This window comes from Zootoca vivipara, chromosome 2 (genome assembly GCF_963506605.1).
Source record: "Zootoca vivipara chromosome 2, rZooViv1.1, whole genome shotgun sequence".
NCBI classification, from domain to species: Eukaryota; Metazoa; Chordata; class Lepidosauria; order Squamata; family Lacertidae; genus Zootoca; species Zootoca vivipara.
The window spans coordinates 104,681,958-104,708,731 of NC_083277.1; the positions used below are offsets into that span (position 1 = coordinate 104,681,958).

General features: G+C 45.1%; 1 protein-coding gene across 9 annotated transcripts in view; it reads right to left on the bottom strand.

The window, feature by feature from the left end:
• The window catches only part of DGKA (diacylglycerol kinase alpha), a 54,449-nt gene that overhangs the window by 16,525 nt on the left and 11,150 nt on the right, over window positions 1–26,774 (bottom strand). For 6 of the 9 annotated variants that reach the window (XM_035103931.2, XM_060271985.1, XM_035103933.2 and 3 more), the window contains 6 exons: window positions 5,854–5,949; window positions 4,990–5,066; window positions 2,850–2,991; window positions 2,276–2,356; window positions 1,959–2,008; window positions 781–855 (listed from right to left, as the gene is read on the bottom strand). In XM_035103931.2, the coding sequence (XP_034959822.1) occupies window positions 781–855; window positions 1,959–2,008; window positions 2,276–2,356; window positions 2,850–2,991; window positions 4,990–5,066; window positions 5,854–5,923 (495 nt within the window). In that variant the 5' untranslated portion in view covers window positions 5,924–5,949. Of the gene's footprint in view, window positions 1–780; window positions 856–1,958; window positions 2,009–2,275; window positions 2,357–2,849; window positions 2,992–4,989; window positions 5,067–5,853; window positions 5,950–6,426; window positions 26,772–26,774 lie in introns of those variants that run through there. The other 3 variants (XM_035103930.2, XM_035103926.2, XM_060271983.1) reach the window with 2 other exon arrangements.

A 26,774-nucleotide genomic window follows, 5' to 3' on the forward strand; every position in this document is an offset into this window, starting at 1 on the left:
TGAAGTCCATTCGACACAGGTTGACATGCGCACCATGCCTTGTTCCCCAGCTCATTTTTATGAGGCACGTCTAGGAGACAAAGCCATTCTTCCCGAAATGTGCATCCAAGAATCCAACGTTATTTGCAGCATATGGCAAATTCCATCCACCCCCTGCATCCATCCTCCATTCTTAAACCCCAAAAGCTTTGTAACTGCAAAGATTATTTGGAGAGAAGGCGGGCGGGGAAACAAGAGCTTGTACTCTTCTTCACCACACTGTCCCCTGCAAAAAAAAGCAACAACCAGCCAGCAGAAAGCAGAAAAAGGAGAGGTCACTCTATGAGGACACTCCAATCCAGATTTTATATATGAACCCCATTAGCCTGCCCTGGCTCATTTAACTGTCAGAGTCTTCTCTTCCAACTAAAAACACACTCTACTCCATAACTGCACAGCCTGAGCTCCATCCCCTTCCTGGTGTTGTGTTGAAGACAACACCTTGTCCAGCTTCCCTGTGTGCTCCATTAACCTCAGATTCTAAGAGACAGCAAAATTCGCAGTGTTTCCCAAACCTGGGTCTCCAGTTGTTTTTGGACTACAACTCCCATCATCCCCAGCTAGCAAGAGCAGTGGTCAGGGATGATGGGAATTATAGTCCAAAAAAATAGCTGGAGACCCATGTTTGGGAAACACTGCAAGAGCCAGCACTTCCCAGCATAGATGAGCATGTGTGTGGGTTGTGTGTGAAGGAATGGAAATATGCCTACTGAAAATCAGGTATGGGTATTCTGCACTTACTGGCTTAAGCTCAGTGACGTCCCAGTCTAGATATTCAGCCACACGCATCATCTGTGTGATTATGCGGTCCACCTCCTACAGAAGAACATAGTTTAAGGCCTGCATTAAAGGTGAAGGCAGGTGCTTACATAATAAGGGCAGGCACGTTAGAAACTGGGGGGGCATTTAGAGAGATAAAGTCAGGAGTCAAGAAACTCCAGTTGACAAGAGGTGACCCCATATCACAGATTGGGAGAATCCAAAGATAGCATCATATCTCAGCTTGCTCAAAATAGGATGGCTATCTCTGTTTTAGCAGGAGATGCAGCAAATTTCACTTGCTGATTTTCTTCCTATCATGCAGCTGTTAAAGGCACAGGAGCCCTGCCACGGAAAAAAGTGGCAGCCTTGTAAAGCAAATCATAAAAGTGCATATGGGGTGGCTCTGGTCTCTGACATTAGTTGGATTGGGCCAGGAGGGCACATCCACCACACTGCATTGCAAAGAAAATATGGGAGAGAAAAAAAAGATTTATTCCCTCTTGCTCCCGAATTTCCTCTTCCAAATATGGCATCCATGAAATAGCAGAAGCCCAGAAGGGCTGGAATCATAGCCAGGATGGGGCCCCTCTCGGCTGCAAACCTGGTGGTAATGTGGAGGTCAGCCACAGAAAGTGGAAAAGGTGAAATGCTGGAAAACAAACAGCAATGCTTCTGTGCCGAGGCAACAAGATACAGGCCTCCTGGGAGCGTGGAGGGAAAAGTCCACGAGTGCAAACCAGAGATAAGCTATGAGGGGAAAATGAGCACCCACAAATGAGGGAAGGAAAGCAACATATTTTGGGCACCATCAAGGTCAGGAGTGCGAGAGACAGAACAACAGGGAACAATGTACCAGGATGTTCTCCAGAGCAAGACTCACTAAAGCAAAGCTTGTGCGAGAGAACTTTCCTGTAGAAGTCGGTTGGGGTTCATGTCAATTAGTGTGTGGGTGGGTGCCACTGAAATACCTTGGGTCATCCCAGGTACAAAAAGCGCAAATTTTCAAAAGCTTTGTGGGTGGGTGGAGATGCTTGTTGCCGGGTGTGTGGGTGTGTAGCCTGTAATGCCTGAATGGGGGAAAAGAGGAAAGGAATGGGGAGAAGAGATGCAATGCCAACAGTCCCAAAGTTAGCTCCTGAAGATCTCATGCTACTCACTGAACTGTCGAGCAGGCCATTCCCATCTTTGTCATAGAGCTTGAAGGTGACTGTGGAAGGAGAAATAAGATCAGAACTAGAAGCTTCAGGATCAAAGGGGGGAAAACCTCTGCCATCTCCCTTCAGGTTCAGACACCTTCCATAAAGATCCCATTTCCTCCCAACTCTTCACCAAGCCTTTTCCCCCTCAATAACTGCCAGGGACAGATTTTCATCAGTGTTTGTTTAACCCAAACCCACCCACCCCAATATCTGAGGCTAAGAACTGGGGTCCTCAGCGGCCTCATCCTTCTCTTGATCCTTTCGCAGTTACTCACATTCCAGCTTGTCTTCTGGCCTTCCACCTTCCAGCAGAGAGAAGTAACAAGAGACATCATTGACGCAAACAAAGCCACTGGCTAGAAAGCAAGGTGGAGGAGGGAGAGACAGAGAGAAAGAAAGAGAAGGCTTTAGGGGCAAGAGATCTGTCAATAATTCTCCACTCTAGGGGCTGTTAGATATTACACTGCATTCACATTTATGTACTGTGTTAAAAAAACACACAACTAACTCTCAAGATATTTTTATTTCAGGCTACATTTCATTCGTTGTCATCACCTGCTGTATGTCTCTGTTTATTGTTCTTTTGGGGCTCACTCTAAGGAGTTTAATTTGTTGTTGGGTTTTTTTTAATAAAAAAAGTTTTCAAATAAGTGTTATGATTTCTGTATGCCACCCTGAGAGGACAGGATATAAATAAATCAGATGCTCTACCCAAAAAGCATCTGTCCCTACTTTTTAAGCATTTGGGGATGTTGTTTTTTCACCACCACCAAAGGATGTGCAGATCCCATGTACCCCCTGAATAAAAGCAATAAAATATAGCAGCCTTTCTGCTGGAAGTCTCCTTACTTGATTGCACCCCTGGCTCTGCTGTGGCCTGTCCTGCCGTAGTCTGGAAAGACATGAAGAGATGGCTGCAAAGTTCATCTGAGATCTCCTCTGCTTCCAAATAGGTTTTCAGGAAGAGCTTGAAACCCTCAAAGTCTATCGTCTGGCAACGGCGTCAGTAAAAGAATGAAAGTGACAGAAGAAAAAGAGGAGAATGTGAGGAAACCCATCCTATCAGTTGTAATAGAAATTGAACAGAGAACTGATCTGAGCAATGTCAATGCTACGGTAGTGGTCTTTCGTGGTAAGGGAGAATGGAGAACCTCAATTGTTCTGTCCCTGATTTAATGGGAGTGAATAAATAATCTCCTCTATAATGGAAAACTGATTGGGACAGTTTTTGTAAAATATGCAGGGATTTAAGACATGTAAAATGAACCATGGAAAGAGAAGAAGGGAGGTCATTGATGCTTTAAGGATGTAAAATGAGTATGTGAAATTGTAAAATAGAAAATTTAATAAGCATTATCAAAATAAAATAAAATAATCTCTCCATTTAATAAAAATAAATTTTTATTAAATAAATACATAAAATTTAATAAACATTATAAAAATAAAATAAAACAAAACAATCTCCTCTCCATTCCCTCCATTGTATGGCAGCTATTGGATTAGTAGACACAGGAAGGGGAGGAGTCATCACATAGGCCGAGTAAGAGACAATAGTAAAGCAGCAGGGAAGACTTGCGATGCATAGGGCAGGTTCATGATAATCCACAGGGGAGCAGGTTGTTTGATTATAGGAAGGAAGGCAGAAGTAGAGACTCAGCAGGCTCAGTAGATTGTGTGAATGCTGTAGATGGAATGAATCTTGATTTCGGCAAAGCATCCGACAAAGTCCCTCGTTATATTTTGGTGATCAAACTGGTTAAATGTGAGTTAAGTGATAATACTGCCAGGTGGATCCACAACTGTTTGGAAAACCACGCTCATCCACGGTTCCTCACCAAACTGGAGGGATGTCACAAGTGGGATGCCACAGGAATCCAAGCCTGACACGCTTCAACATTTTTATCAGTGACACAGTGGAGGGACTCTTTATCAATTATGAGGATGATACAAAACTGAGAGGGACAGTTAACATCTCAGAAGATACAGATAAAATTCAAAGGGACCTTGAGAGAAGAGAAAACTGGGATGACACTGACAAATTAAACAGGAACAAATGCAAATAGGAAACAAACTAAATGCAAATAGGAATGCAAATAGGAAACAAACTACAAGTACAGGGTGAGGGGTGCCTGGCTCAACAGCAGTACATGCGAAAGGGATCTTGAGATTATAGTCAGCCATGAGCTGGACATGAGGCAGCAACGTGAGGCAGCTGCAAAACAGGCTAATGCGACTCTGGGCTGCATTGACAGAACCGTTGTTTCCAAGTCACAAGAAGGAATTTGTTTTCATTTTTTGTTTTGCTTGGAGTACTGCATCCAATTCTTTACTAAGAAGAATGTAGACAAATTGGAGCAAGTTCAGATAAGGGTAGCAAAGATGGTCAACTGTATGGAAAACAAGTCCTATGAGGAAAGGCTGAAGGAATGAGCTAAGTTTAGTCCAAAGATGAGAAGGCAGATGTGGGACATCATGATAGCACTAGTACCTAAAAGGCTATTGCATACAAGGTAGCAAATATTTGCTCTCTGCTGATCCAGATGGCAGGATTAGAACTAGCGGTCTTAAATGACAGGAGGGTGGATCTCTATGGAACTTTAGGATCAACCTCCTATCTGTAAGAACAGGTTAAAAATTAGCATCCCTAGCAAGGAGCTCTATCATCCTACCTCCTGGGGAAAAATGCCTTTGTGTCATGGTGTGAAAAGGACGAAGATATATATGCACCCTATACTCCATAGAATTTTGCACCCCTCCTGTGCCTGCATCCTGGTGGGGGCCGGTTTTGCCAACCCCCAGGTATGCTTCAGCTGGGACAAGAGATGTTCAAAGGGATGACATATTGCTTTGCAAGGTCACCTTGCCTATGTGAACTTTGGGGGTAAATTCTTTTCTTGGAATGAGTGATTCCCTCCCCACCCCCGGCAAAAAATGTACAAATTTTGCAAGGCAAGAGATGAATGGGTGCGGGGGAGAGGAGTGTACTCACATCTCCTTGAAGGTGCTCAGACAATTTACCATCTCCATAAAATTCCTGCAGCACGTCCTGCACCTTCTTGCTGCTGTCTGTAGGGCAAAGAAAACAGATTGAACAGAGGGAAATTATACAGTGTAGGAAACATGACACAAGCCATGCCCAGGGGTTGTAGGACTCTGTCCTACATTTGAAAGAAACGTGGGCTACCAGTGGGCTGCAGAAAGGCAGCAGTTCTGGCCCAAATATCTCCTGGCTTCCAATGCCTATGAACCCAGGGCATTAGGAATTTTGGCATTCAACTTCCACGTTTGCCCAGCATTGTTTGGGGGTGGGTAGCCCTATAATTTCAATCCAGGGGGGAAAAGGGATCTAAAACTACCTTGCTCTTTTCAATCCAAGGTACCCCCACAAGCTGCAAGCCGTCCCCCAGCTAAACTCTCACAGACCTTTCCCCCATATTTTTCAGTAGCTGCCAAATCAGGATTTCTGACTCCGACATTCCAAGATGATATTACGGGGAGAGCTACAGAGTGAACAGACCTTTCAGTTACACTCAGCCCCCTCCAGATTGGCATAGGGAGACGGTTCCTTCCCACCTTTCTTTCTTTTCTTTCTTTCTTTCTTTCTTTCTTTCTTTCTTTCTTTCTTTCTTTCTTTCTTTCTTTCTTTCTTTCTTTCTTTCTTTCTCTCTCCCCCCCACCCCGCCCCAGCTCCATCAAAGCCAGATTTTGGCATGTCAATGTCCCACATGACTCCCTGATGCTTTAGGATGGGGAGTCCCTTTCAACCTTTCCTGTTGTCACAGTCATTCCCCAATCGGTCCCAGCACAGTGGGGCCAGTCCAGAGAGATAGATGGGAGAAGGGGAAAGACTCACAGTCGATGTACTTCTGCAGCTGGGTGAACTCCTCTGGGCTGAGCGTGGCCCATTCCTTGCTGTCTGACATGCTGCTGTCCTTGCTCCACTTTATGCCTGCAAAGAACAGGGGAGAGTCAAGGAGATCTTGTTAGGCAGAGCGGTAGAGACCGATGCTTTGGGCACAGGGTCTTCTCTCTCTCTCTCTTTCTTTCTTCTTCTTCCTCTCACACTCTCCTGGCTGATTAGCTGAGCCGGCACATTCTTTTCTGGCACAATTGGTTTCCAGAGCAGCGACTGGGAATTTCGCCACAGCACACACACCCTGCCACAGAGCAGGCGAGATTCCAGCTGCACAGCCTCCGAGAGAGAGAGGGAGGGAGAAGTACCACCGGCAGGTTTAACCCCTGGAGGAGGAGCAGAGTCACCAGAGCCGCCTTCTGCTCCCAATTCTGTTGGGATCCTGGCTGGAGCAGAGATGTGGAGGAGGAGGGCGGTCTACAGCCCAAGTGCATAAACACCTTGCACAGCAGCCCTTTTAAATCCTGACATGCTTGCATGCTGCAGCCTCTTAAAGGAACAGTCCCCCGTTACCTGCATAAGTAGGGGAGCAGTTGGTGGGGCACTTGCTGCACCTCTTACCCCAGAGCAAGCCCATAGCCACAGACCCATGGGATGGGGGCACGGGAGGAGGAGGGGGAGGAGGACTCCACCAGAGCTGCCCAGAGGCGAGGCAATGGATGGGGATGCTGGTGGTAGCAAGACCATCCGAACTAGAAGGCAGAGGGAAAAGGCAGTGTGGAGAGAAGCAGTTAGGCAAATTTATACCCTTTTGCTGCAGATGGTTGCCAGCCCCATTAATATTTAAAGGAGAAGAGTCACTGTGCCAAGGTTTCGTGCATTATTGCTGGAAGCTCCACACATTTCACAGGGATGCGATCCTGGCAAGTGAGTGCAAGGGGGGGGGGGCTGGCACACTGCAGAGGCTCACTTCATCAAGGAGAGTTTGGGAAGCTGAGAGCAACACTGGGGAAGTATCAATTAAGGTCCAGCCTTACTGGATCGGAGTAACAATCCATCTAGCCCCGCAGCTTGTCGTCGTCAACAGTAGCCTTTTTGGGATGCTTCAGGAGAGATGCTCAATAATTATGTTCCAGTTCATCAATCACAGCTTCCAGCAACTTCGTATTTAAAGAGGACCTGAGCAGAAAGCTACCTTCCCCAATACCTTTAGCCTCCATTAAATATATTTAGAACCCTCTTTAAAAAAAAAAAAGCCCATTTATGCTGCAGGCCTTCACCAAATCCCATGGAAGTGAGTTCCACAGATCAATAAGTTGTACAAAAATAAAAACTGCTTTTTTTGAGTTTTAGTGGAGACCCCTGAGATTACTTAAAAGCTTTAACAACGATTTAGCCTTGCCTAAGCTATGTATGATTCTTATGCTTTCCCGTCATTGTAACCCTTCTCAAATCTTTCTTTCATGAGCCAAACAAGCCTTTTTAAAGTTCTTTCAGATTCTGCCACACACTTTAGGAGAATGGCGGCACATGACCATGCAAAAGCTCTCTCTGGGTATGCATTACCCAAGTTCATCTAGGTGCGCACATTTGACTAATTTTATATAGTTTTCTGGATTATTTCTGGATTTTAAATACATGGGCAACTTCTGCTACGTTGTTTGAAGAAAGGGAGAGGAGTAGGTGGAGTGCCTAATAGTCAGAGATATTCTAAAATTGCCCAAGCTGGGTTCACTATGTAACTTAAGCAAATTCATTCAAATGTAGCCAGTTTGTAAACAGCAACAACAAGAAGACACATTTCATGCACACAACACTTTACAAACTGCGAGGGAACAGCACCTAGCCCTAAGGGGCTTAAAATCTATGTATCAACACAAGGGAGACACTGAAGTAGAACAGAAACAGGGAAAGAATATACAATTATTTCAGATATACACACTTAGGCTTAGTTACAGCAAGGTATGGCAACAATAGGTTTTTGCCAAAGGCTTCAAGGGAAAACATATCCCAAGTACAGCTGGGAACTTCAAGGTGATAAATTAGAACAAGTCACAAATTATAAGTACCTAGGAATGGCTTCAGGAACCAACAAACTTCACATAAACTCCATTGGGAGCTTGGGGGGGGGGGTGGAACGCAAACTGTGTTCTTAAATTTTTTAGAGCCCAAGGGGGCTTCTTCATCCCCACAGCCCTAAAATTATACAAAGCCAAAAGGTTGGCACAGCTCCTCTATGGATCCTTTCTGGGCCCACCTTCCTCTGCTTTCTCCTCCCTTGAGAGAGTTCAATCCAAACTCCTTAGAGCTCTCCTACATGTCCCCAGATGCTTTTCAAACTCATGGGTCAGACTAGAAACGGGGATGATGAGAGTAGAGGATTATATCTGCATAACATCAATCTACAAATGGCTGTCATTGAATCTGCTCCCCTGAGGAATATCCCCACTGAGCCTCTGCGACCAGTTCCAGTCAGGCTGGCAGACAGCAGTCCTGAACACCCTTCAGAAACTAGGTTTTGCCCCTCGAACCCTTCTAAGTCTGGGGTTGAGCAAAACAAAAGCCATGATTAGGGCAAAGAATCATAGACACAGAGAGACAATAGGATTGCTCAAGGAGGGCCAGGCTATAAAACTGGAAAAATTGAGAAAAATAGCCACACCGGCAGCATATCTCTCCTTTCTCATATCCAAAAATGCAAGAAGGGCACTGCCCTTGCCGGTCCTGGAAGGATCCTTTAAAAAAGTCCCATATGCTCAGAGAATTTGCGCCTGTTCATTGGGGGGAGAAAGGAAGCCCAGAGCACTTATTTTTTTAATGTCCCTTTTATGAAGAGGCACATAGTGAGACCACTGATTCCCTGCTGGTGAGGCTTGCCAACCTCCCGGAAAAGCAAAAAATTGATCTTCTCCTGTTAGGCAAAGATCAAAAGACGACCCGGGTGGTCGCCAGATTCTGTGTACAGATCTATAGGTGCAAACCACCACCCCAATCCAAACTAGTTCGTCAAGAAAATCCCCAAACCCGGTCCCTCGGGTGATTGTGGGTCATGTCTCTGCGGTAGCTTATCTCAAAGTTTTTAGTGTCTATACGCTTATCGCATTTATAAATTTTAAATTTACTGTTGTTCAATGTTTTAAATGTTTGTGTTCCTTCTGGGATTGTACCCCCAAGTGTGTTTTATATGTTGGTCTCCGATTGTAATAAATTACTCTGCAACAGAAAACAGAGTTTGATATCCCAAGTACAGTACCAAACTCTAGACTTTTTAGTGGCAAAGAGGTTGTGAACCAGGAAATCCCTTGATTCAAATCTTGCCTTCTGCTTCTGCATGATTTGATGAGCTTTTTTCTTTCAGCCTCTGGTCTGCAGTGTGAGGATAATAATACTTACCTAACCTAAAGGGATGCTTTAAGCATAGCTGCAACAATGTATGTGAAGAGATTTGATCACTTTAACATGCTAGGTAGTGGTATTATTATTTCCAAGAAAGAACAGGGAATCAAATCAGACATTCACTCAAAGAGCAGAACAAGCAATGAAAAATTCTAGACACTGTACATAACTAGTGCAAAGGTGTTCCAGCAACCAGACGTTAGTGGTGGGAAAATGTTGTACCTGGAACAGAAGACTTAACAAAGGAAGGTGCTTTATACAGTACCTGATCTAGAGTGAGCACTGCCAGTTGCAATGCAGATATATATGTTTGTTAACCTGTTGCATCAATACTCCTTCCCATGCCTCAGTTTCCCTCTCTCGCAATTCAAGCCCCTCTCCCTTTCCTTAAACCAAGAACCAACACCTTCTGCTGTCAAGATTTCCCTCCCGTTTCATTCCCGTACTTGGTCCATCTGCTATTTACCACCCTGCAGGCAGGAACCTCCCATGAGAATCATTAATTCATGCTCAGGCAGATCCCTCTGCCTTACTTTGCAATGCTCAAGAGCACTCCACTCTCTCTGCTGGGCATGGAGAGAAAAGCCCTGTACTCAGACCCATTAGTGCTAATAGGGCTAATTGCAATTACCACTGTTAAGGGATTAAGGACAGGAAGGGCCCACTCTGATTCTTAATAGCCATTTTTAAGGCCCACACAAACCCCCACTTTCCCTCCTCTCCAACCTTCCCTCTCTGGTTGCATTTCTCAGCCACAGCATTTCCAGATCTTTCTCTGATCCCCAGGTTTGCTTCTTCACTTCTAGACTTCCCTGCCTCAAACCCCTTCTCTCCTGATGCTAGTTTTCATCAGCAGCACAGGGAGAACAGGACAGGGCGCTGGAACAGACCCTCAAAGGGTCCCTATTCTCCACAGTTTCTGATTCAACTACTTTTCTTAGGACGTCCCTATTTTCACTGGAGAAATGTTGGAGGGTATGGGGGTATGGTATGCAACTCCCGAGAAATTTGAGGGTATGCTGGAATCACAGGTGAAGAGGGTGGGATGGAGAAGGTCGTTGCTAGCACTTGCAGTTTCTCCCAACTTATACTAAACTTATGGTATTTAAAGGCACAAGAACTCCTTCTCATTCTGTGCCTGCCAACCCCAGCACTGCCAGTGTGGTGTAATGGTCAGAGTGTTGGACTATGACCTGGGAGACCAGGGTTCGGATTCCCACTCAGTCATGAAGCTCACTAGGTGACCTGGGGCCAGTCACCATCTCAGCCTAAGCTACCACACAGGGTTGATGTGAGGATGAAATGGGGAGGAGAGCCATGAGCTCCTTGGGAGAAAAGGTCGTCTATATATGTAATAAACACACAGAAACAGCCCTTCACAGTCTCTTGCACTTCCTTCCCAAATAATGTGGGGCACCGAGGGCAGTTTTTTGAAAGCTGAACTTGTCTTGTAGGAAAGAGCACTGAAAGGCATGGAGTATTTGTGTAAAAAAAAAGTTTAGACAAACAGATTCAGCAGCCAGTTCAGAAGAGACCAAATCAGGGCAAAATCTGTACAGGCCCAAGAAACTGGAAGTGACTTGCGTTGATTTTCCCACCCTATACCTTCTTTCATAGGAGCCAACTCCTAGGGGGGCCATAGGGGCTTCGCAATAAAGTACCCTGTTTCTCATATTTTAAGACATACCCATAAAATAAGCCATAGCAGGATTTTTAAGCATTCAAGGAATATAAGCCATACCCCGAAAATAAGACCTAGTGATAGGCGCAGCAGCAATGCTGGCCGCGGCAGGAGGAGGAGGAAAAAAATAAGACATCCCTTGAAAATAAGCCATAGTGTGTTTTTTTGAGGAAAAAATAAATATAAGACATGTCTTATAATATGAGAAACACGGTATTTGAGGGGGCTGGAGGCCCACCTCCAAAGTTGATGGGCATTGCCATTCAAATGGTGTGCGTGCACCGTGTCATGTGATCAATTTTGCAGGGCGGGGCATACCTGGGCCCCCACAATGTTTTATTCCAGTTGGCACCCCTGCCTCCTTTGCAGGGAAAGTTTTTTAGGAAATGATACACTTATCACTTGGAGAACTGAAACACACTGTCATCATGCCTTGCTTCAAGAAATGACTGCTAAAGCCATGTGAACAGATAGTCCTTTCTGCAGGACAGGGAGATGGCAGGTGAACTTTTTCCAGCTAAAGCACTGGGCAAAAAGTAGGAAGAGCAACAAATATAGATGTCTACTTTTGTACAGGAGGTTAGCTTCTCCACGCTCATCTCTCTATCCCCCATCCGGGTAAGCAAAAGGCATTATCAGAGTGAAAGGACACATTCTGGTCAGGCGAAAGCACTTAGGATATGTGCAGCTCGCCAGAGAGGGGTGTGGCCAGGGAAGAATTCTGAGGGCCAGACAAAAAGTCCTGGAGGGGTGCATTGGGCCCTAGGTTCCTCATCCTTGCTACATGAGGGCGCCAGGAGCAACTTCCCCCATTACTTGTGCCATGGCACTGCCAACTTTGAGGTGGGTGGGCCAAAAATTTCAGTCCAAGGGAAGCAACTAGTTCCCTGTAGTGCCAAAGAATAGGTCAGGCATCCCCAAACTTCGGCCCTCCAGATGTTTTGGCCTACAACTCCCATGATCCCTAGCTAACAGGACCAGTGGTCAGGGAAGACGGGAATTGTAGTCCAAAACATCTGGAGGGCCGGAGTTTGGGGGTGCCTGGAATAGGTGATGCGACTTGAATAGACACAGGTCTAAGAAAAATGAACTTGCTAACATCCTCCCCTTTCAAGGGTTATGTAGGGGAAGTGTATAGGACGGATATGCACCTCAACTTTCTCATGTCAAATCCCAGTAACGGGGATCAGGGCCTCAAAGGGGCCGTGCCCCTGCTGGAGGAATTCTCTTTGGGGCTCTCAAGAGGAAAATATGCTGTGAGAAGGGACTGCGAGGGAGACTAGGAGGGTCCCGGGTCCTCAGGGAAAATGGCGATCTAACCTTCTTCCTGAGGCAAGGGTAGCCCTATCTTGGAATCAGGCAGATGCCAAGCTGCCATTGAGCCCTAAAGGGGCAGGCTCAGTTGACCGCCAAATGCCAAAGTGCCTATCTGAGGAACAAAGGCGCTTTGGGAGTAAATAAATACTAGTGAGTAAGCCACTCCTCAAGAGTAGACCAAACCTGCAAGCAACGTGAAGGTTTGAGTTTAAAAGCCTTCTGTTCCAGGCACAACATCTTTGCCCCAGTAACATATGGTTGCACGGACAACATCTCTGTACCAGAATGGAGCAAACTTGTTTTTTCATCTGCTCTGGAGGGTAGGACCCAAACAAATGGTTTCAAAATGAGATCAGGAAGAACTTTCTGACACTCCCATGAGAGGTGGTGCACTCTCTTTCCTTGGAGATTTTTAAAAAGAGGTTAGATGGCCATCTGTCATGTTATGATCTAGCTGAGATTCCTGCATTGCCTTGAGGTTGACCTAGATGACCCTCAGGGTCTCTTCCAATTCTACCACTCTAAGATTCTAGGATTCCCTGACTTGTGCCACCCTTCCACCTAGCTGGTCACCTTTCCTCTAATGTTGACCCTTTCTTGAGACTCTGGACTGCCCCAACCCTTTAGACTGCTGTGAGACACCGATTCTGGGACTGCCCTTGTTAAGCCACAGCTGCACTGCCTTGTGCAGGGCGGAAGGCCTTGAAAGAGAGTTCTGCTTTAAAAAGTGCTCTGGGTTTTTATGTGTCTGGGATGGCTGCTGTGTGTTTTTTTGCCACAGCCTAGGTAGTTTATCCGAGAGGCACTTGCAACAGCAACACCGACATATACCAAGAGCTACTGTAACAGCTCTGGGCACACTTTGAAGGACTGGATAAAACTTTAGGAGAGAGGGATGGAGCAAAGATGACTGGGGTAGACACAGGGCCGTCTTAAGCATGTCGGGCGCCCGGGCGCCGTGGTGCGGAGATCGCTCTGGCACCCCCGCCCCGCCCCGTTTCTTGCCGCGGCTGGTGGGCGCCCGCGCAGCTCCGCCACATAGCGCCCCCCTGCTGGCCCCGCGCCACCCAGCCTACCCCTAGAGCCGGCCCTGGGTAGACAGGCCCACAAGCTCCCTTTTCCTGCCCAGCCTGTTGCTTCTTCCCGGCTCTTAACTGTTCCTGTGTGTCCTACAGCTTTCTGCCAATTCTCTCCCGTCTCTGACAAAAAAGGAAATAAAGCAGAACATAAAACGGAAAAATTCAAACCATAAAATTATACAACTGTGTACGTAAGGTCTGCCAGCTAAATAAAACATGTGAATATAGGCATGGCTTTGCCATTCAAATACTGAGGATTTGTGGTTGCAGAATTAATGGATGGTTTAGTCAGGAATTTCATATTTTCAGAGGAGGGCGAGGGCGGGGCCGGTACACTACTAGGCAGCATAAAGCTGGCCAAAGCCAGTGCTTGTGGGAGACACAAGAGGTTGGGCTGCTCTGCCTACACGTCTCCTCCTCGCGAGGTGACACTCTGGCCTTCCCCACTGCAACCTGCTTGTCAGGACCTAAATAAAACAATAAATTTCACGTGGGCTATGACCAAAAGAAAACGTTTCCGCGGCAACCACAACAACATCTGCCAAGGTTATTGTAGTCGCTGAATAACAGCAGTTTGGCTGCTGGAAACTAACATGGTTCCTGCTGCTAAAACAATACTGCCATACAGAGGATGCCCCAAGTGCATTCTGGGAGGAGAGTTAGTCAGCTGGATTCCTCAGCCAGAATTTCATACTTTTTAAGGTCAGGAGGATCCACTGAGATAATCAGCTTGGAAATCTGTCTCTTTTAGGAAGGCCCCAGAATCTCCTTCAGTCTCCGCAAGTGCTAAGCTATGAAGCCACTCCCACAGCCAATAAATAATCCCATGAACACTCCATGCTCCCAGTGTGATGCTCTCTTCTGTGCAGCCAGCAAATCAACCCAGCCCAGGAATGAATGATTATTTCATGTATGCACAGAGGCGAGCTAGGGAGAAGGTGCGGGAGTTCTGGAGCTGCAGCGGGTGAAGGAAAAAGCACCAAGCCTTGAGAACTGGCAGTGCTGTAAGCAGAGTTTGAAAGGACCTCCTCTGAAGCTATGATTATATGACTGTAGGGATTGACTAGGATTATATAGGGGAAAGCAATCTGCCAAACATCCTGGAGCCAAGTTGTTCAGAATTTTCTATATGTCTGCAACAACACTTTTGAGTGTTGTCTGGTAGCCACTAGGGCAGCCAGTGCAGTTCCTTCAACACAAGTGAAGTATGTACATACCTGGGTGCCCCATTCAGCACTACAGCTGCTGGATCCTGCACTTAGCTGCAGCTTCTGTGCCGGCTGCGAGAACAGCCACAGATACAGCACATTACAGAAACCTAAGCGTGCAGATACCAACGCATGACCAGCAGTGGCCAAGCTACCCTATCCAGGAAAGAGCACAGCTGTAATACCAACCAAAGCTGGTCGTAGGTGCTCTTTGCCACAGAGGTCACTTGGAGTTTTTAGTGACAGAGATGGTTCCAGGAGCACTCCCCAAATGCATCCCTGATCCACCAAAGGGAGTGCAACTTCATCCAGAATAGCCAAACAACCCAACATGGCTTGTGAACAAAGCAGTGAAGGATCCTTTCCCTCTCTGGCACGTCTTTTAGCAAAGCAAGTTCAAATTATAGATTTGCTTTTCCATTTCCATCGTAGTCAACAGGCCTCTCCCTTGCCATGCAGTTTTTTTTCTTAAGAGTTTGTGTGTGTGTGTTTGTGTGAAGTCTGAATTTTGAAAATGAACACTCAGCATTTGCTACTTTTTAATTTTAAGTAAGTAAGTAATTTATCTGTCAAGGCTGCAAATCATAACTTGCTACTTGGAATAATGACAAACTCAATATACTTCCCCACCCTGCTGCTGTTAGGTTTTTCTCTCCCTCCATTTTCCTGTGGAGGCAGTTTTAGTTCCAGCTGCACACTCCTGTAAATTAAAAGATAAATTGATGTGCTACAATATAGTTTTTAACCCCTTTTTCCATTTTGCATTTAAACTGCCCTTCTCCATTATGAAACTTAACTGGACAGCAGATCAAAGCCTAAAGATGTATTTGGCACCTTTCAGGTGGTCATGTCAGTAGGTTCAAGCTGCTTCAGCTGAAGTTATGTTGCTGTTTTTAAAAAACCCTTCCAACTTCCTCTGCTTCCTACATCCAGCTTTGGCTAGCAAGGGTGCTCCCTGAAGCAAGGTGTTTTAAAAGTACAAGGCCCACCACGTAGCTTATATGATATTAAGCACAGAAATCTGGCATCTTCTCAATAGACATGCAAGTCCACATTCGAGAAAAATGGGTGTGGGGGTTGAACCTGGGTTCAAAAGCTTTCAATTTATAAGCAACTATAGGTTATGCTATAAAATATAACCAAGCATTATTGTGGTTCCTGAGTTCTCATTCATACCAAGGAGCTTTCATAAGACATGCCCCTAGTTGATAATATTTCCATCATATCTTGCTACCTTCCCCCTCATTCTATGGAATTAGCAGCAACCACGTTAGTGCATTCCATCTTTCAGAGACATGGATATATTTGTTCAGATGGACTCAACCCCAAAATGCAATTTACACAAAGTGCATAATGGTCAGTAATTTAAAAATGACTCAAATTAAGTATCCTGGATTTTGCAATATGGATCTGTGAAATCAGATTCCCAGCTACTTAAGTCCTAGATCTCAGCTCCCTTAATGGCCACGCTAAACAGCAAGGTGGTCTAGGTCTGCCTGCCCTTGCTATTCCTCCACTATTTCAGAATGGGAGGCAATGAAGAGTGGACACATTTAAATGATTCACTAGGCAAGGACACCCACCCACACCCCGCTCAACTGTGCAAGACTTGAAAAAACCTTGCCCGACATAAACACTGTGGCTTTGCCAATAGCCGGAGAGACATGTGCTGACAAGCGCAACAGAGACAAAAAGAGACTCATTCTGCTGCCCAGCCCTAAATGCTGAAAAGAGGCTGCTCCATTCCAACAGACAAAGTGAAACAGCAGCAAGATGCAGCAGTGTTTCCCGAAATTTCTTCCCCGATGGACCACTTGACAATTGCTAAGGGCCCTGAAGGACCACTTAACAATTTCACTGCCTATTGTAGCAATTGTAATGTGCTGTGCTAGATGCTATGGTAGATTCCATAGATCTCAAACTGTAACAATCCCATAGAAGGGGGGGAAAGGTGAAAATGAAATGAAAAATACATATGGCTATTTCATGTAATACATGTACTACTTCCCACTTTCAGCCAAAAATCAACATACCACCTGAATGAAGCTCACAGACAACTAGTGATTCATGGACCACAGTTTGGAAACCCCTAAGATGCGGGGAAGAAGCAAGACTACCTCTAGCACTACCAACCGATGCACAAACCAGAGCAAAGAAAAGTGGCCCCCAAGAGCCTTGCTGCGCAGGACCTGCATCCGATCAAATGTGCACAGAGGTCTGAGCAGCAGGGTTGAGGAGGAGAACTGACTCATCTCTGGAGCCAGCCCAGGAGCTTGGAGTTACCAAATCCAGCTAACTAGATCAACATCCTGTGCTAATTTTAGCTTTATGGCAGATGCCCTTGGCTCCAGGGGCCAGGCGTACACAATGCAAACCAGATGCTGGAGGGAGAGGAGCCAGAGATCACTGTCCCAGCTCTCCCCCACCAATGACCTCAAATTGCTGGGGAGGGAACCCCTGGATATCTGGGCAATCTCAACTAGAAAGTCATAGCATGCTGTCTGTTCAAAGGGCAATGGACGTTAACTGATGATGAGAGATAGCTGAGAGAGGTTCCGGGGAATATGCCTCACACAGCACCAAACGGAGGCAGTCGTACCACAGCCCTGCCAAGACACAGAGAGCCATGGACCACCAACACAACTGTGTCTGCCAAAAATAAGACCAAGAATGCACTACTAGTCTGTCTGTAAGTTGGGTGGAGTTGGGAACTATGTTTAAAATTATATGGCTGAAGGGAGTGACAATGGCATACTTTTTATATCTCTAGAGCCTAGAGCAAAGGGAAACACTTCTCTGACTCAAGGCCACCGCATATGCAATATACATATTAGGTACTTTATGGCACAGGGGCATCTAGACCACACTGAAAACATTATCACATATGGCACAAACAGCGAGCACCCGTTAACAAACTACAGTTCCCAAATCCCCATTGAAATCTGGTTAAATGATATTTGGGACGTGGCTATCAGAATGCCTTACTTGGCACAGAAGGTATTGTAAGGACAGACACTTTTGGTGAGGCTTGGCTTCCTTTCTTTTCCTTTATAAATGAGACAGAAGATACTTTTATTATACCCCCAACACAAGAATCTCTATGGATAGGATACTTGATAATGCATAAATAAACATACAGTCATACCTTGGATCTCAAACGACTTGTAAGATGAACATTTTGGGTCCCAAAACGCCGCAAACCCAGAAGTGATTGTCCCGGAGCTTCCTGCAGCCAATCGGAAGCCACACCTTGGTTTCCAGAATGGATTCTGTTTGACTTCCAAGGTACGACTGCATTCCTTGTGTACTGCATATGAAACTTAATAAGAATGTACATACCACTGGACAAGTTACTGTGCTTATATGTTGTTCTTATAATTAAAATTAGGGGGGGGGACTTCAGTTCCCAGGATTCCATGACTGTTTAAAGTGGTATGAGTACTGCTTTAAATGTATAAAACAGATGGTGATTGGTTTCTCCTAGGCTCTTATATAACACTTTTTTCCATCAGCAGCTAAGGGCTCATCCACACTTAGCTATTGCCCTGTACTTTCTAGGCGCACATCCATGCTTTTAAGCCCCATGCCCCATCACTTTCCCCAAGAAAACCCACTCCTTAATGCAGAATCAGAACAAATTGCAAATCAAGTTTTCTGCAGATGCCATTTACTCTGATTCAGAGGTAAAGAGCAAGTTTTTTGCAGGGAAAGCTTTAAAGCGCAAACCTAGAAATGTGGCACCAAAGTCTGGATGAGCTCTAAGTGATGCTTACTTCAAGTAGTGGCAACCTAGCCAATTCTTTTTAAAGCATGAATAAAGCACTCAAGTTAATGTCTTCATGAGGACAAAGCATAACACAAAAAGCAATGCAAATGACTCATGCTGGATGGGTTGTGTTCAGCCTAGTGCTATGGGTTGTATCAGTGGAAAGGTTTTCCCTGTGCAAGGGAACCTCCTCCTTCCTTCTCCCAGCACCACCCAAAACCTGGTCTGGGTGTTCCCCCATCCCTCCAGAGCAAATTTGGGGATTGTGCAGGGTGCAAGCAGGAGGTGAAAAAGTGAAAATTCGCATTGTGCTAGCAGGAATCCTTGCACTGGCTTCCACTGGTACAATAGGCTAGTAGAGCCCAATGCCTCCAGATGAGTCTTTAAATGCTGGCAACCTCACCCTTAATCTTGGCACCCACTCTAGCCACCTCCAGTAGAATTAATCTGAGTTTTGGGAAGCACATAGAGATAAAAGAGGAAGTGGGAAAGAGAGTGAGACTCCTAACTTCCTTCTTCGGTTCCATGTGCTTTTCAAGGGAGAAAAAGGTAGCCAGCTTCACCACCTTAGGAGGCTTTATGGGCAGCAGGAGAAGACCTTGAGAGCACCAGCAGCATCAGCATGTGTGTGTGTGTGATATTTTTCACTTGACCCAAAAGCCCACAAGTACAGTAGCTTAAACTAAGATTTCAGGAAACCTTTAAGAAGAGAGAGAGTAAAAATTGCATTCCCTGCTCATGAACTTGGTTCCTGAAGCTCCACCACCCACCACAATGTGAAAGTCTCCTGGTCCTACAAACAAACAACCTTCACCTTTTCTCCCTTGGTGGCTTGTATGCCTGGAGCTGCCTCCTAGAACACTCCTCCTACTTTACTTGACACCCCTCCTCAAAACGCAGCCTAGTAAGTCTTTGGTACAGCCTCCTGGACCCCATGCTCTAGCGCACGGGTGTGGAACATTTGCCCCTCATGATGTATTTTTAACTACAGCTCCCATAATCACTGACCATTGGCCATGCTAGTTAGGGCTGATGGGATCTGGAGTCCAGCAACATCTGGAAGGCCGCACAGCCCACCTACACCAAGGGTGTAACTCATATACATATATTTCTTTATTATTTTCCCCTGCCTCCACTTCCACTGTTGCTTACCTTTAGGTCAAATTTTAGACTGTAAGTTCCTTGGGGACAGAGACCTGTCCTCTTGTCAGTTTGTGCAGCACCAAGCACACTAATAATTAATTACATGCTTTTTTTCTTCTTCAATGGACAACAACCACAAATGGCACCAAATTTACTCAAAACCAGAAAAAGGAACACAGACAACCTAAACACCTGAAATGGAAAATCCGCATATGAACACATCCTTCCTTCAATTTCTATACAACAGAGATGCAAGTAATACTGTGATGGGAACACAACACATATAAAAGGCCATTTACGTGCACACACCCTTTGAAGTCGGAAGCAATCAGCAAAGTAGTAAAATAAAAGGACCGTGAGGAAGCTAGGATTCCCGATTTCTGCTCATGATGGGTTACTCTCTAGCTACAACCATCTCCAAGAAATGTATTTGGCCACAGTGTCTTGCTATCTGGTTTCAAGCCCAGCCTTCCTAAGCTGCTGAATGGGATACCAGCAGACTTTGCCACTATAACTAAACCGTGAGGTGAGTGTTTTGCCTTCCCTCTCTATCCCAGCCTCATAAACACCCAGGAACTGGGGGGGGGGGGGAAACAGGGAAGAGCGTGCTTATTTGCTCAGACTTGAGGCCTCACATTGCTAAAGATTTATAAGGCAGCTTTTTCTTTTTCTTCTTCTTCTTCTTCTTCTTCTTCTTCTTCTTCTTCTTCTTCTTCTTCTTCTTCTTCTTCTTCTTCTTCTTCTTCTTCTTCTTCTTCTTCTTCTTCTTTTGCCTATTCCCCTTTAAGCATCTGGAGGGTTTGCTGAGTTTAACCCTTATTTAGTATTTAGAAGGAAAGAAGAGACTTAACCCTTTGTGGTGGTGTTCTGAGCATTACAATCAAGGAGAAATGTACACAGGGTGGGTTCTAAGGCATTTTTTAAAAGCAATCTTATTTTCTGAGATCCTTGCCAAGCAACCCGGTCTATTGTGCCTGATCCTGGATTTGCTGAATTGTAAGTAGGATTCCCATAGCTGTCCCCACCAGCTATTACCCCCATCCCTCTCAGTACCGTAATTAAACCTTGTGCTGTTATGAAATGCTGCAGCTTCGCCCCATAGACTCACTGGAATCTTTGCTTCCTGTCGATGCCTGTTAATTGGCCCTTGCAGGCTCCTTTCATTACCCCCCAACATTGCTCATATGGGTATATATTCATGTTCATGATACCATTAGTATTAAAACTCTTGTACATGTGAACAGTGTTCAATATTAGCCAGGTACCAAGTACATTTTGCACCTGGCTATCAACCACTTGTGACCAAGTGAAGATGCCTGGGTGTCAGGCTAGCGCCTGACATCTCCACCATCTGGAGGTGCATGCCTGAGGATCATTGGGTCTGGACTGTTTTCACACACTAATACTGCATGCTGTAGAATTCTACCGTTTATATTTTATCTGCACAATTGGAATGGATTTCCAGAAACCAAAATGCTTTTTTGTGTGCAGCCTGAGCAGGAGCAGTCCCCATTAAGAAAAAGAGGTCGGAAGAGGCCAATATATATGTGGACTGCCCCTGGATCAAGTGACTTTTCTTCTTTTAAGTTCTTAAAGTTCTTAACCTAGCTCAAGGTTGTCATCTGAACTAGCCAGATGTTTCTAACACTACATATGAATCAAGTTAACAGTGGGAAGAAAAAGTCCTTCTAACCTGCTTCTGAAAAAATGGAATCCCCAGGTACCTAGGATCTTTTGGTGTGGCTCCTCATGGAAAAAGCCAGGTGAGCCTTCTGGCTCAAACCTGTTGGTGTGAATCCTATTGAATTCTTATAAACATGCTAAAGTTTAGTAGACTGAACTCTAAACTATGACACTAGCATAAGCTCAGCCTTCAGCAACCTGGTTCCCCCCCCCATGTTTTGGGGTACCATCAGTATAGCCATGCTGCCTGGGGCTAATGGGAATTGTAGTCCAACACATCTGGAGGGCCCCAGATTGGGGAAGGCTGGTTCTATAGTAAGTTGGTGTGATTTTCCTTTTGCGTCTACTTTTAACGTCCCCCAAACAGGAAACATTAGGTTGTAACTCTCTGTGCTCTTCCATTGGGGAAAGGAGGTGCGATTTAGTGTTTGGATGTAGGGATCCTCAGCCTGAGGGGCTGTTCCTGCTCCCCGCTTGCACCATTTGCAAGAGTTCTTCCACCCATGCCTTCCTCTCCATCACCTACAAACCAGATTTCTTGCAGAAGAAACACCGAGGGCTTGCACCGATCTGCCACTTTGCAGATGCAAGGGGGCTTAAATGTTTTTCTGCCTTCAAGGATCCCATGAACCTAAATTAAACCAGAGTCAGAATCACACCTAATAACTCTGAAGATGTTATATTTCCATCTGTGGCTTATGCAGCTGCTGCATCTGATAGGAGGTACAATAAGCCATCTGTCAGGGGTAAGACCCAGTTGCCTGCAGTTCAGTCAACGGAAGCAGGTCTCTCTCTCACACTTTATCTTGCAACTGCATCTTTTTCTTTGTTCCTTTCATCGCACGCTGCTCACCCCCACCCCGTGTTTCTGCAAGCCGAATTACGTGGGCTGTCCCCTGAGGATGCATCGATAGTGTTTGTTTGCCACACTCAGACTTACTTTTGAAATTGGAAACCGTTGCAAGCAATATTAAAAAGGCATAACTGCGAGAGCGGGAGGGAATCAAGAGAGCAACTATAGCAGTGGAAAGAAGTGTGTGAAATGATTATTCCAATACAAGACCTTCCTGCCTTATCCAGGGATGCTGCTGAGCCAGGGCCAGATTTAGGTTTGATGAGGCCCTAAGCTACTGAAGGTAATGGGGCCCTTTATATGTCCAGCTGTCCTTTATCAACAACAAATGGTCACTGGTTTTTGTGTTAAATATATGCCATATGGTAATTGATGGACCTAATAGGTATCTAAAGCCATTTGCCACTTAGCTTATACATAAATCCAGCACTGTGCTGAGCTGACAGGGAAGTACTTGGCAGGTCCCTGCTCTGCAGAATGAGGATGTGGGGGGACAAATGAGGAACGCTGGCTTACCACATTTGAAAGTGAAGTAATAAACGCTACCTTCTGAAAAGGCAGTGTAAAAGACCATTAAGTCTAGAACTACCTAACTGTAGAAAAAATTAAAATGCTATTCCATGAACGTTGGTCTAGCTGTATTTCATATATACCACCAGGGAGAATGTTAATTGCAGTCCAGCCTTTCACACGGAACATTATAGAGGGATTTCCTGCAGTAAATTGTATACAATATCCAACGCGTTATTTTTTTGGAGAAAAAAAAAAAGCTGCCGGTATTCACAATGAAGTTGTTACAGAAAATGGCACACTTTGAACATTGGGGGTATGTGTGTGTGTGTGCCAGAACTGCATACCCCTGACAATATCGAATATAGCATGAACCGATGCATAACTTTTTTAGTTCACAATCAGCACTTTATTTCTGTTCTTCTGCATCAGGGGTCAGCAAACTTTTTCAGCAGGGGGCCGTTCAAGTGTCCCTCAGACCTTGGGGGGGGGGCAGACTATTTTTTTGGGGGGGATGAACGAATTCCTATGCCCCACAAATAAGCCAGAGATGCATTTTAAATAAAAGCACACATTCTACTCATGTAAAAACACCAGGCAGGCCCCCAAATAAGCCAGAGATGCATTTTAAATAAAAGGACACATTCTACTCATGTAAAAACATGCTGATTCCGGACCGTCCGCGGGCTGGATTTAGAAGGCGATTGGGCTGGATCCAGCCCCCGGGCCTTAGTTTGCCTACCCATGTTCTACATGATTGGACTAATGAAATACTGTATATAATTGATATCAATATGAATTGTATGGCTGAGCTGAGTTGTATTACTTTATTTTGTACTGTTAATGTTACTATAAAAACTAGTGGAAAAAATCTATTTTAGAAAGCAAATAATTACCTAACTGCACTACTGATCTGATCTGTTTGTTTCAGTGTTCGAGTTTTTGAAGGTGTTGGTACTGATCTTTAAAGCCCTAAATTACTTCAGATCTGCCTAGTTACAGGAGCATGTTGACTCTCATACAAACAGTGATGTGGGTTTTCTGGAAAATTCTGAATTGGATTATCTCCCCCAGAAAACAGACACCACTATTTGTAATTTGATTAGAAAATGTTCAGTTTGCACAGAGTAATTTTCTGATACCCTAGAGAATGATCTTATTTAGCATGACATTTTACTTGTCTGCTATATCTTTTGAAAAATTGTCTCTTTGTCCATTCTCTATTAATTTGAACACTATTTGATACATCATAACAAAATTTTGCATGATGGTTCCTGAGATCAAGGAACAGGTTTTTTGTCTATGTTTGGATAAAATTGAACACCATCTTTATTCACGATGGCAAACTGATCCTTTCAAAACTGCATTGATTTTGACCGCTGATTTTTCTTTTGTTCGTTTCTTAGAACACTCAATCAAAGCTGAGCGCTTTTCATTAGTATTCAACAAACAAAGCTAAAATCTTTGAAAACTGCCAGGCTTGCCTCAAATTGCATTGGCATCCTTTTGCTGTTACAAGCGAACTTACGAAACTGAGAATTTTCCACAAGTGAATAAAGCACTGGCAAATTTTCCTTTAAATGTTCTGTGAATTTTTTTTCCGTCGTGCATCTTTGCGGAGAAACCTCCTCACACTGTTAGATAATGCCAGTACCAGGTGTGTGGGTAGGCAGAGGCAGAGCTAGCTGCTACGGCACCCAGAGTGGGGATGGGGCTAGCCGCCGGTGGGGCAGGGCGAGCATCCCAGGGGGACAGCGTGGTGATGTCAAACCCCCCCCCCTCAGGGATGACACCCGGGGCAGGCTGCACATACTGCATCCCCCATCCTCCGCCAATGTGTAGGGGGACTTGTGCAAGATGCTCTCAATTGGCTCACTCCCCAATTGTATCTATCATGTCTTCTCCACCACTGTTGCTGCTCATTTGCTTCCCTTTCTCTCTGGTCCCAGCCCAAGCCACCTTCCAGAGGTAGAAACCAAAGCACATAGAGGTTACTGCTCCTTCTCCTTTCTTAGAGAGGGCAGGTGAAGAGGCTGCAACACAGGAAGGAAGGAGGTGGAGGCCCACAAGGCTCTAGGAATTGGCACCAAGCCTCCTACTAAGGTGTGGGCTTTGGCAAGTGCCCAAAGATACTGACTGCCAACAATAGCCCTGCTCTTAGATCACCTAGGGAAGCCCAGCTCTGCGTGCCAACACTGTCAATGATTAGACTGGCAGTTCCAACGAACAGGACTTTGCCTGCTGTTGATGTCACAATGCAGAACTCTGTCCCTCGGGGTCCCTGCGAAGCAAAATCTTTTACTGCTTTCCAAAGAACAGCAAAAAGCCTTTTCTTTTTCAGAAGGCACTTGGGATGCTGATGCAATGTACTTTTAAATGCACTGCTCTTAATTTCATTTCAAGATCATTTTTGTGATTGAAATTTGTTAATTGGTTTTGACCCACCCAAGGATTTATGGGTTTCTTTAAAAGAGAAAGGTGGGCAAGAATATATTTAATAAATTATTCACTCAGCTCCCAAATAATAGTGCCAAATCCAATATGCAGTACTTCTGCCCACGCACATTTTTAACAACACCCTCATGTGTCATTTCAAAACAATTTGATGCATGGTTACACGGCACCACCATGGACCTACTTCCAGGGAAAATGAGAAGACGTGCATTAAGAAGTGATAAGAAACAAATAAAAAAACTAGCAATGGCAGGGGCAATGGTAAGCATTCATCTCCTTTGTTCTTAGAGTAAAATAACTGGCATGTGACTCCACAGTTAGTTTGTGCATCGATGCTCAGCCAGCCCCCTTGATTTCAATCATAATGTGCAATGCTTACATTACAGATAAGTGCAACTGTGGATTCTCCTGCATGACATCATTTGTGGGCCTTAGGTCTACATTCGATGTGTAGAACCAAAATTGTTAAGTGTCAGTGTTTACAACTGACTGACCTAATAACAGTCGCTCCTCTCCTGTCCGATCATGACAGGCAGGTGAGAAGCAAGGAATAGGCACGGGAGGTATATGTGAAGCAGAGTTAAATAACCTTTTTCAGTTCAGGAGCCACTTTCCCAGGGCCACATACCAGTGATGCGAAGGGCCAGAGACAAACGTGGGTGGGTTAAAGTGGGTGAAGCAAGTAATCTAAATTTCATCATCGTACAGTAGGCTAGTTTCTACACGGACACTATCCTCCCTCTAGGCCATGGGTAGGCAAATAAGGCCTGGGGTCTGGATCTGGCCTAATCGCCTTCTAAATCCGGCCTGTGGACAGTCCAGGAATCAGCGTGTTTTTACATGTCCTTTTATTTAAAATGCATCTCTGGCTTATTTGTGGGGCCTGCCTGGTGTTTTTACATGAGTAGAATGTGTGCTTATATTTAAAATGCATCTCTGAGTTATTTGTGGGGCATATGAATTCGTTCATTATTTTTCCCCAAAATATAGTCCAGCCCCTGAAGGCCCTCTGCTGGAAAAGTTTGCTGACCCCTGCTCTAGGCAAGCAGGGGGCATTATTCAAGGACACATTCCATGCAGACAACAATATTTGGGACGTGTAGCAGGGCCTGTGAGAGGGTGTGGTCTGTAGCAGGGTCTGCCCCTGCTGTAAAGGAAAGAGACAAGGAAGGCTCTCTTAGATTTTGCTTGCGGCTTTGAAGTGGCAAGAAAGGTGAAATATGAAGGTAGGGTGTGTGGGCTTTATTTGTTCCCATTACCGTTGCCTTGTTTTCCACTGAATCATGCTCCCTTGCTAGCTCTTTCAAGGCAGCACAGTTATTGTCCTCACCCTTGCAGACCAGAAACTTTCCCTCCCAAACCTCTTTATAAACAAGTGGGATCCTTCCGTGTGCATTCACTCTCACAGAGACACATGACAGGCCCTGTGATTGGCAATCCAAGCACGTAGAAAAGGAAGAAAATTTAGGAAGCAAAGGAGCTCTTTTCAATGCCTTCCCTTTGTCAGGCTGCCACCCAGCATCCCCTCAGTCCTGAGTTAGCAGCACAAGCCATTCCTTAAAGGGGTTTTGCCGGATGGTGGTGTGTTGTGAGCAGCAACATGTGCCTGAAATGGCTATCTAATCCTCTGAGTTTGAAAACTCCCCCAACAGGTCAAGAAGAGTGGGTGAAAATCAGATTGATGCTTACCTATTTTGCATCTGTGAAGCCCTTCATCGCCTGTTCTATTGTTCTTTCTTTTTTTCTTTTTTGCCTAATCCCCACATTGCAGCCTTAGCACTGCCAGTGAAGTTGCAATAAAATAGGTAAAGGTAAAGGTAAAGGTACCACT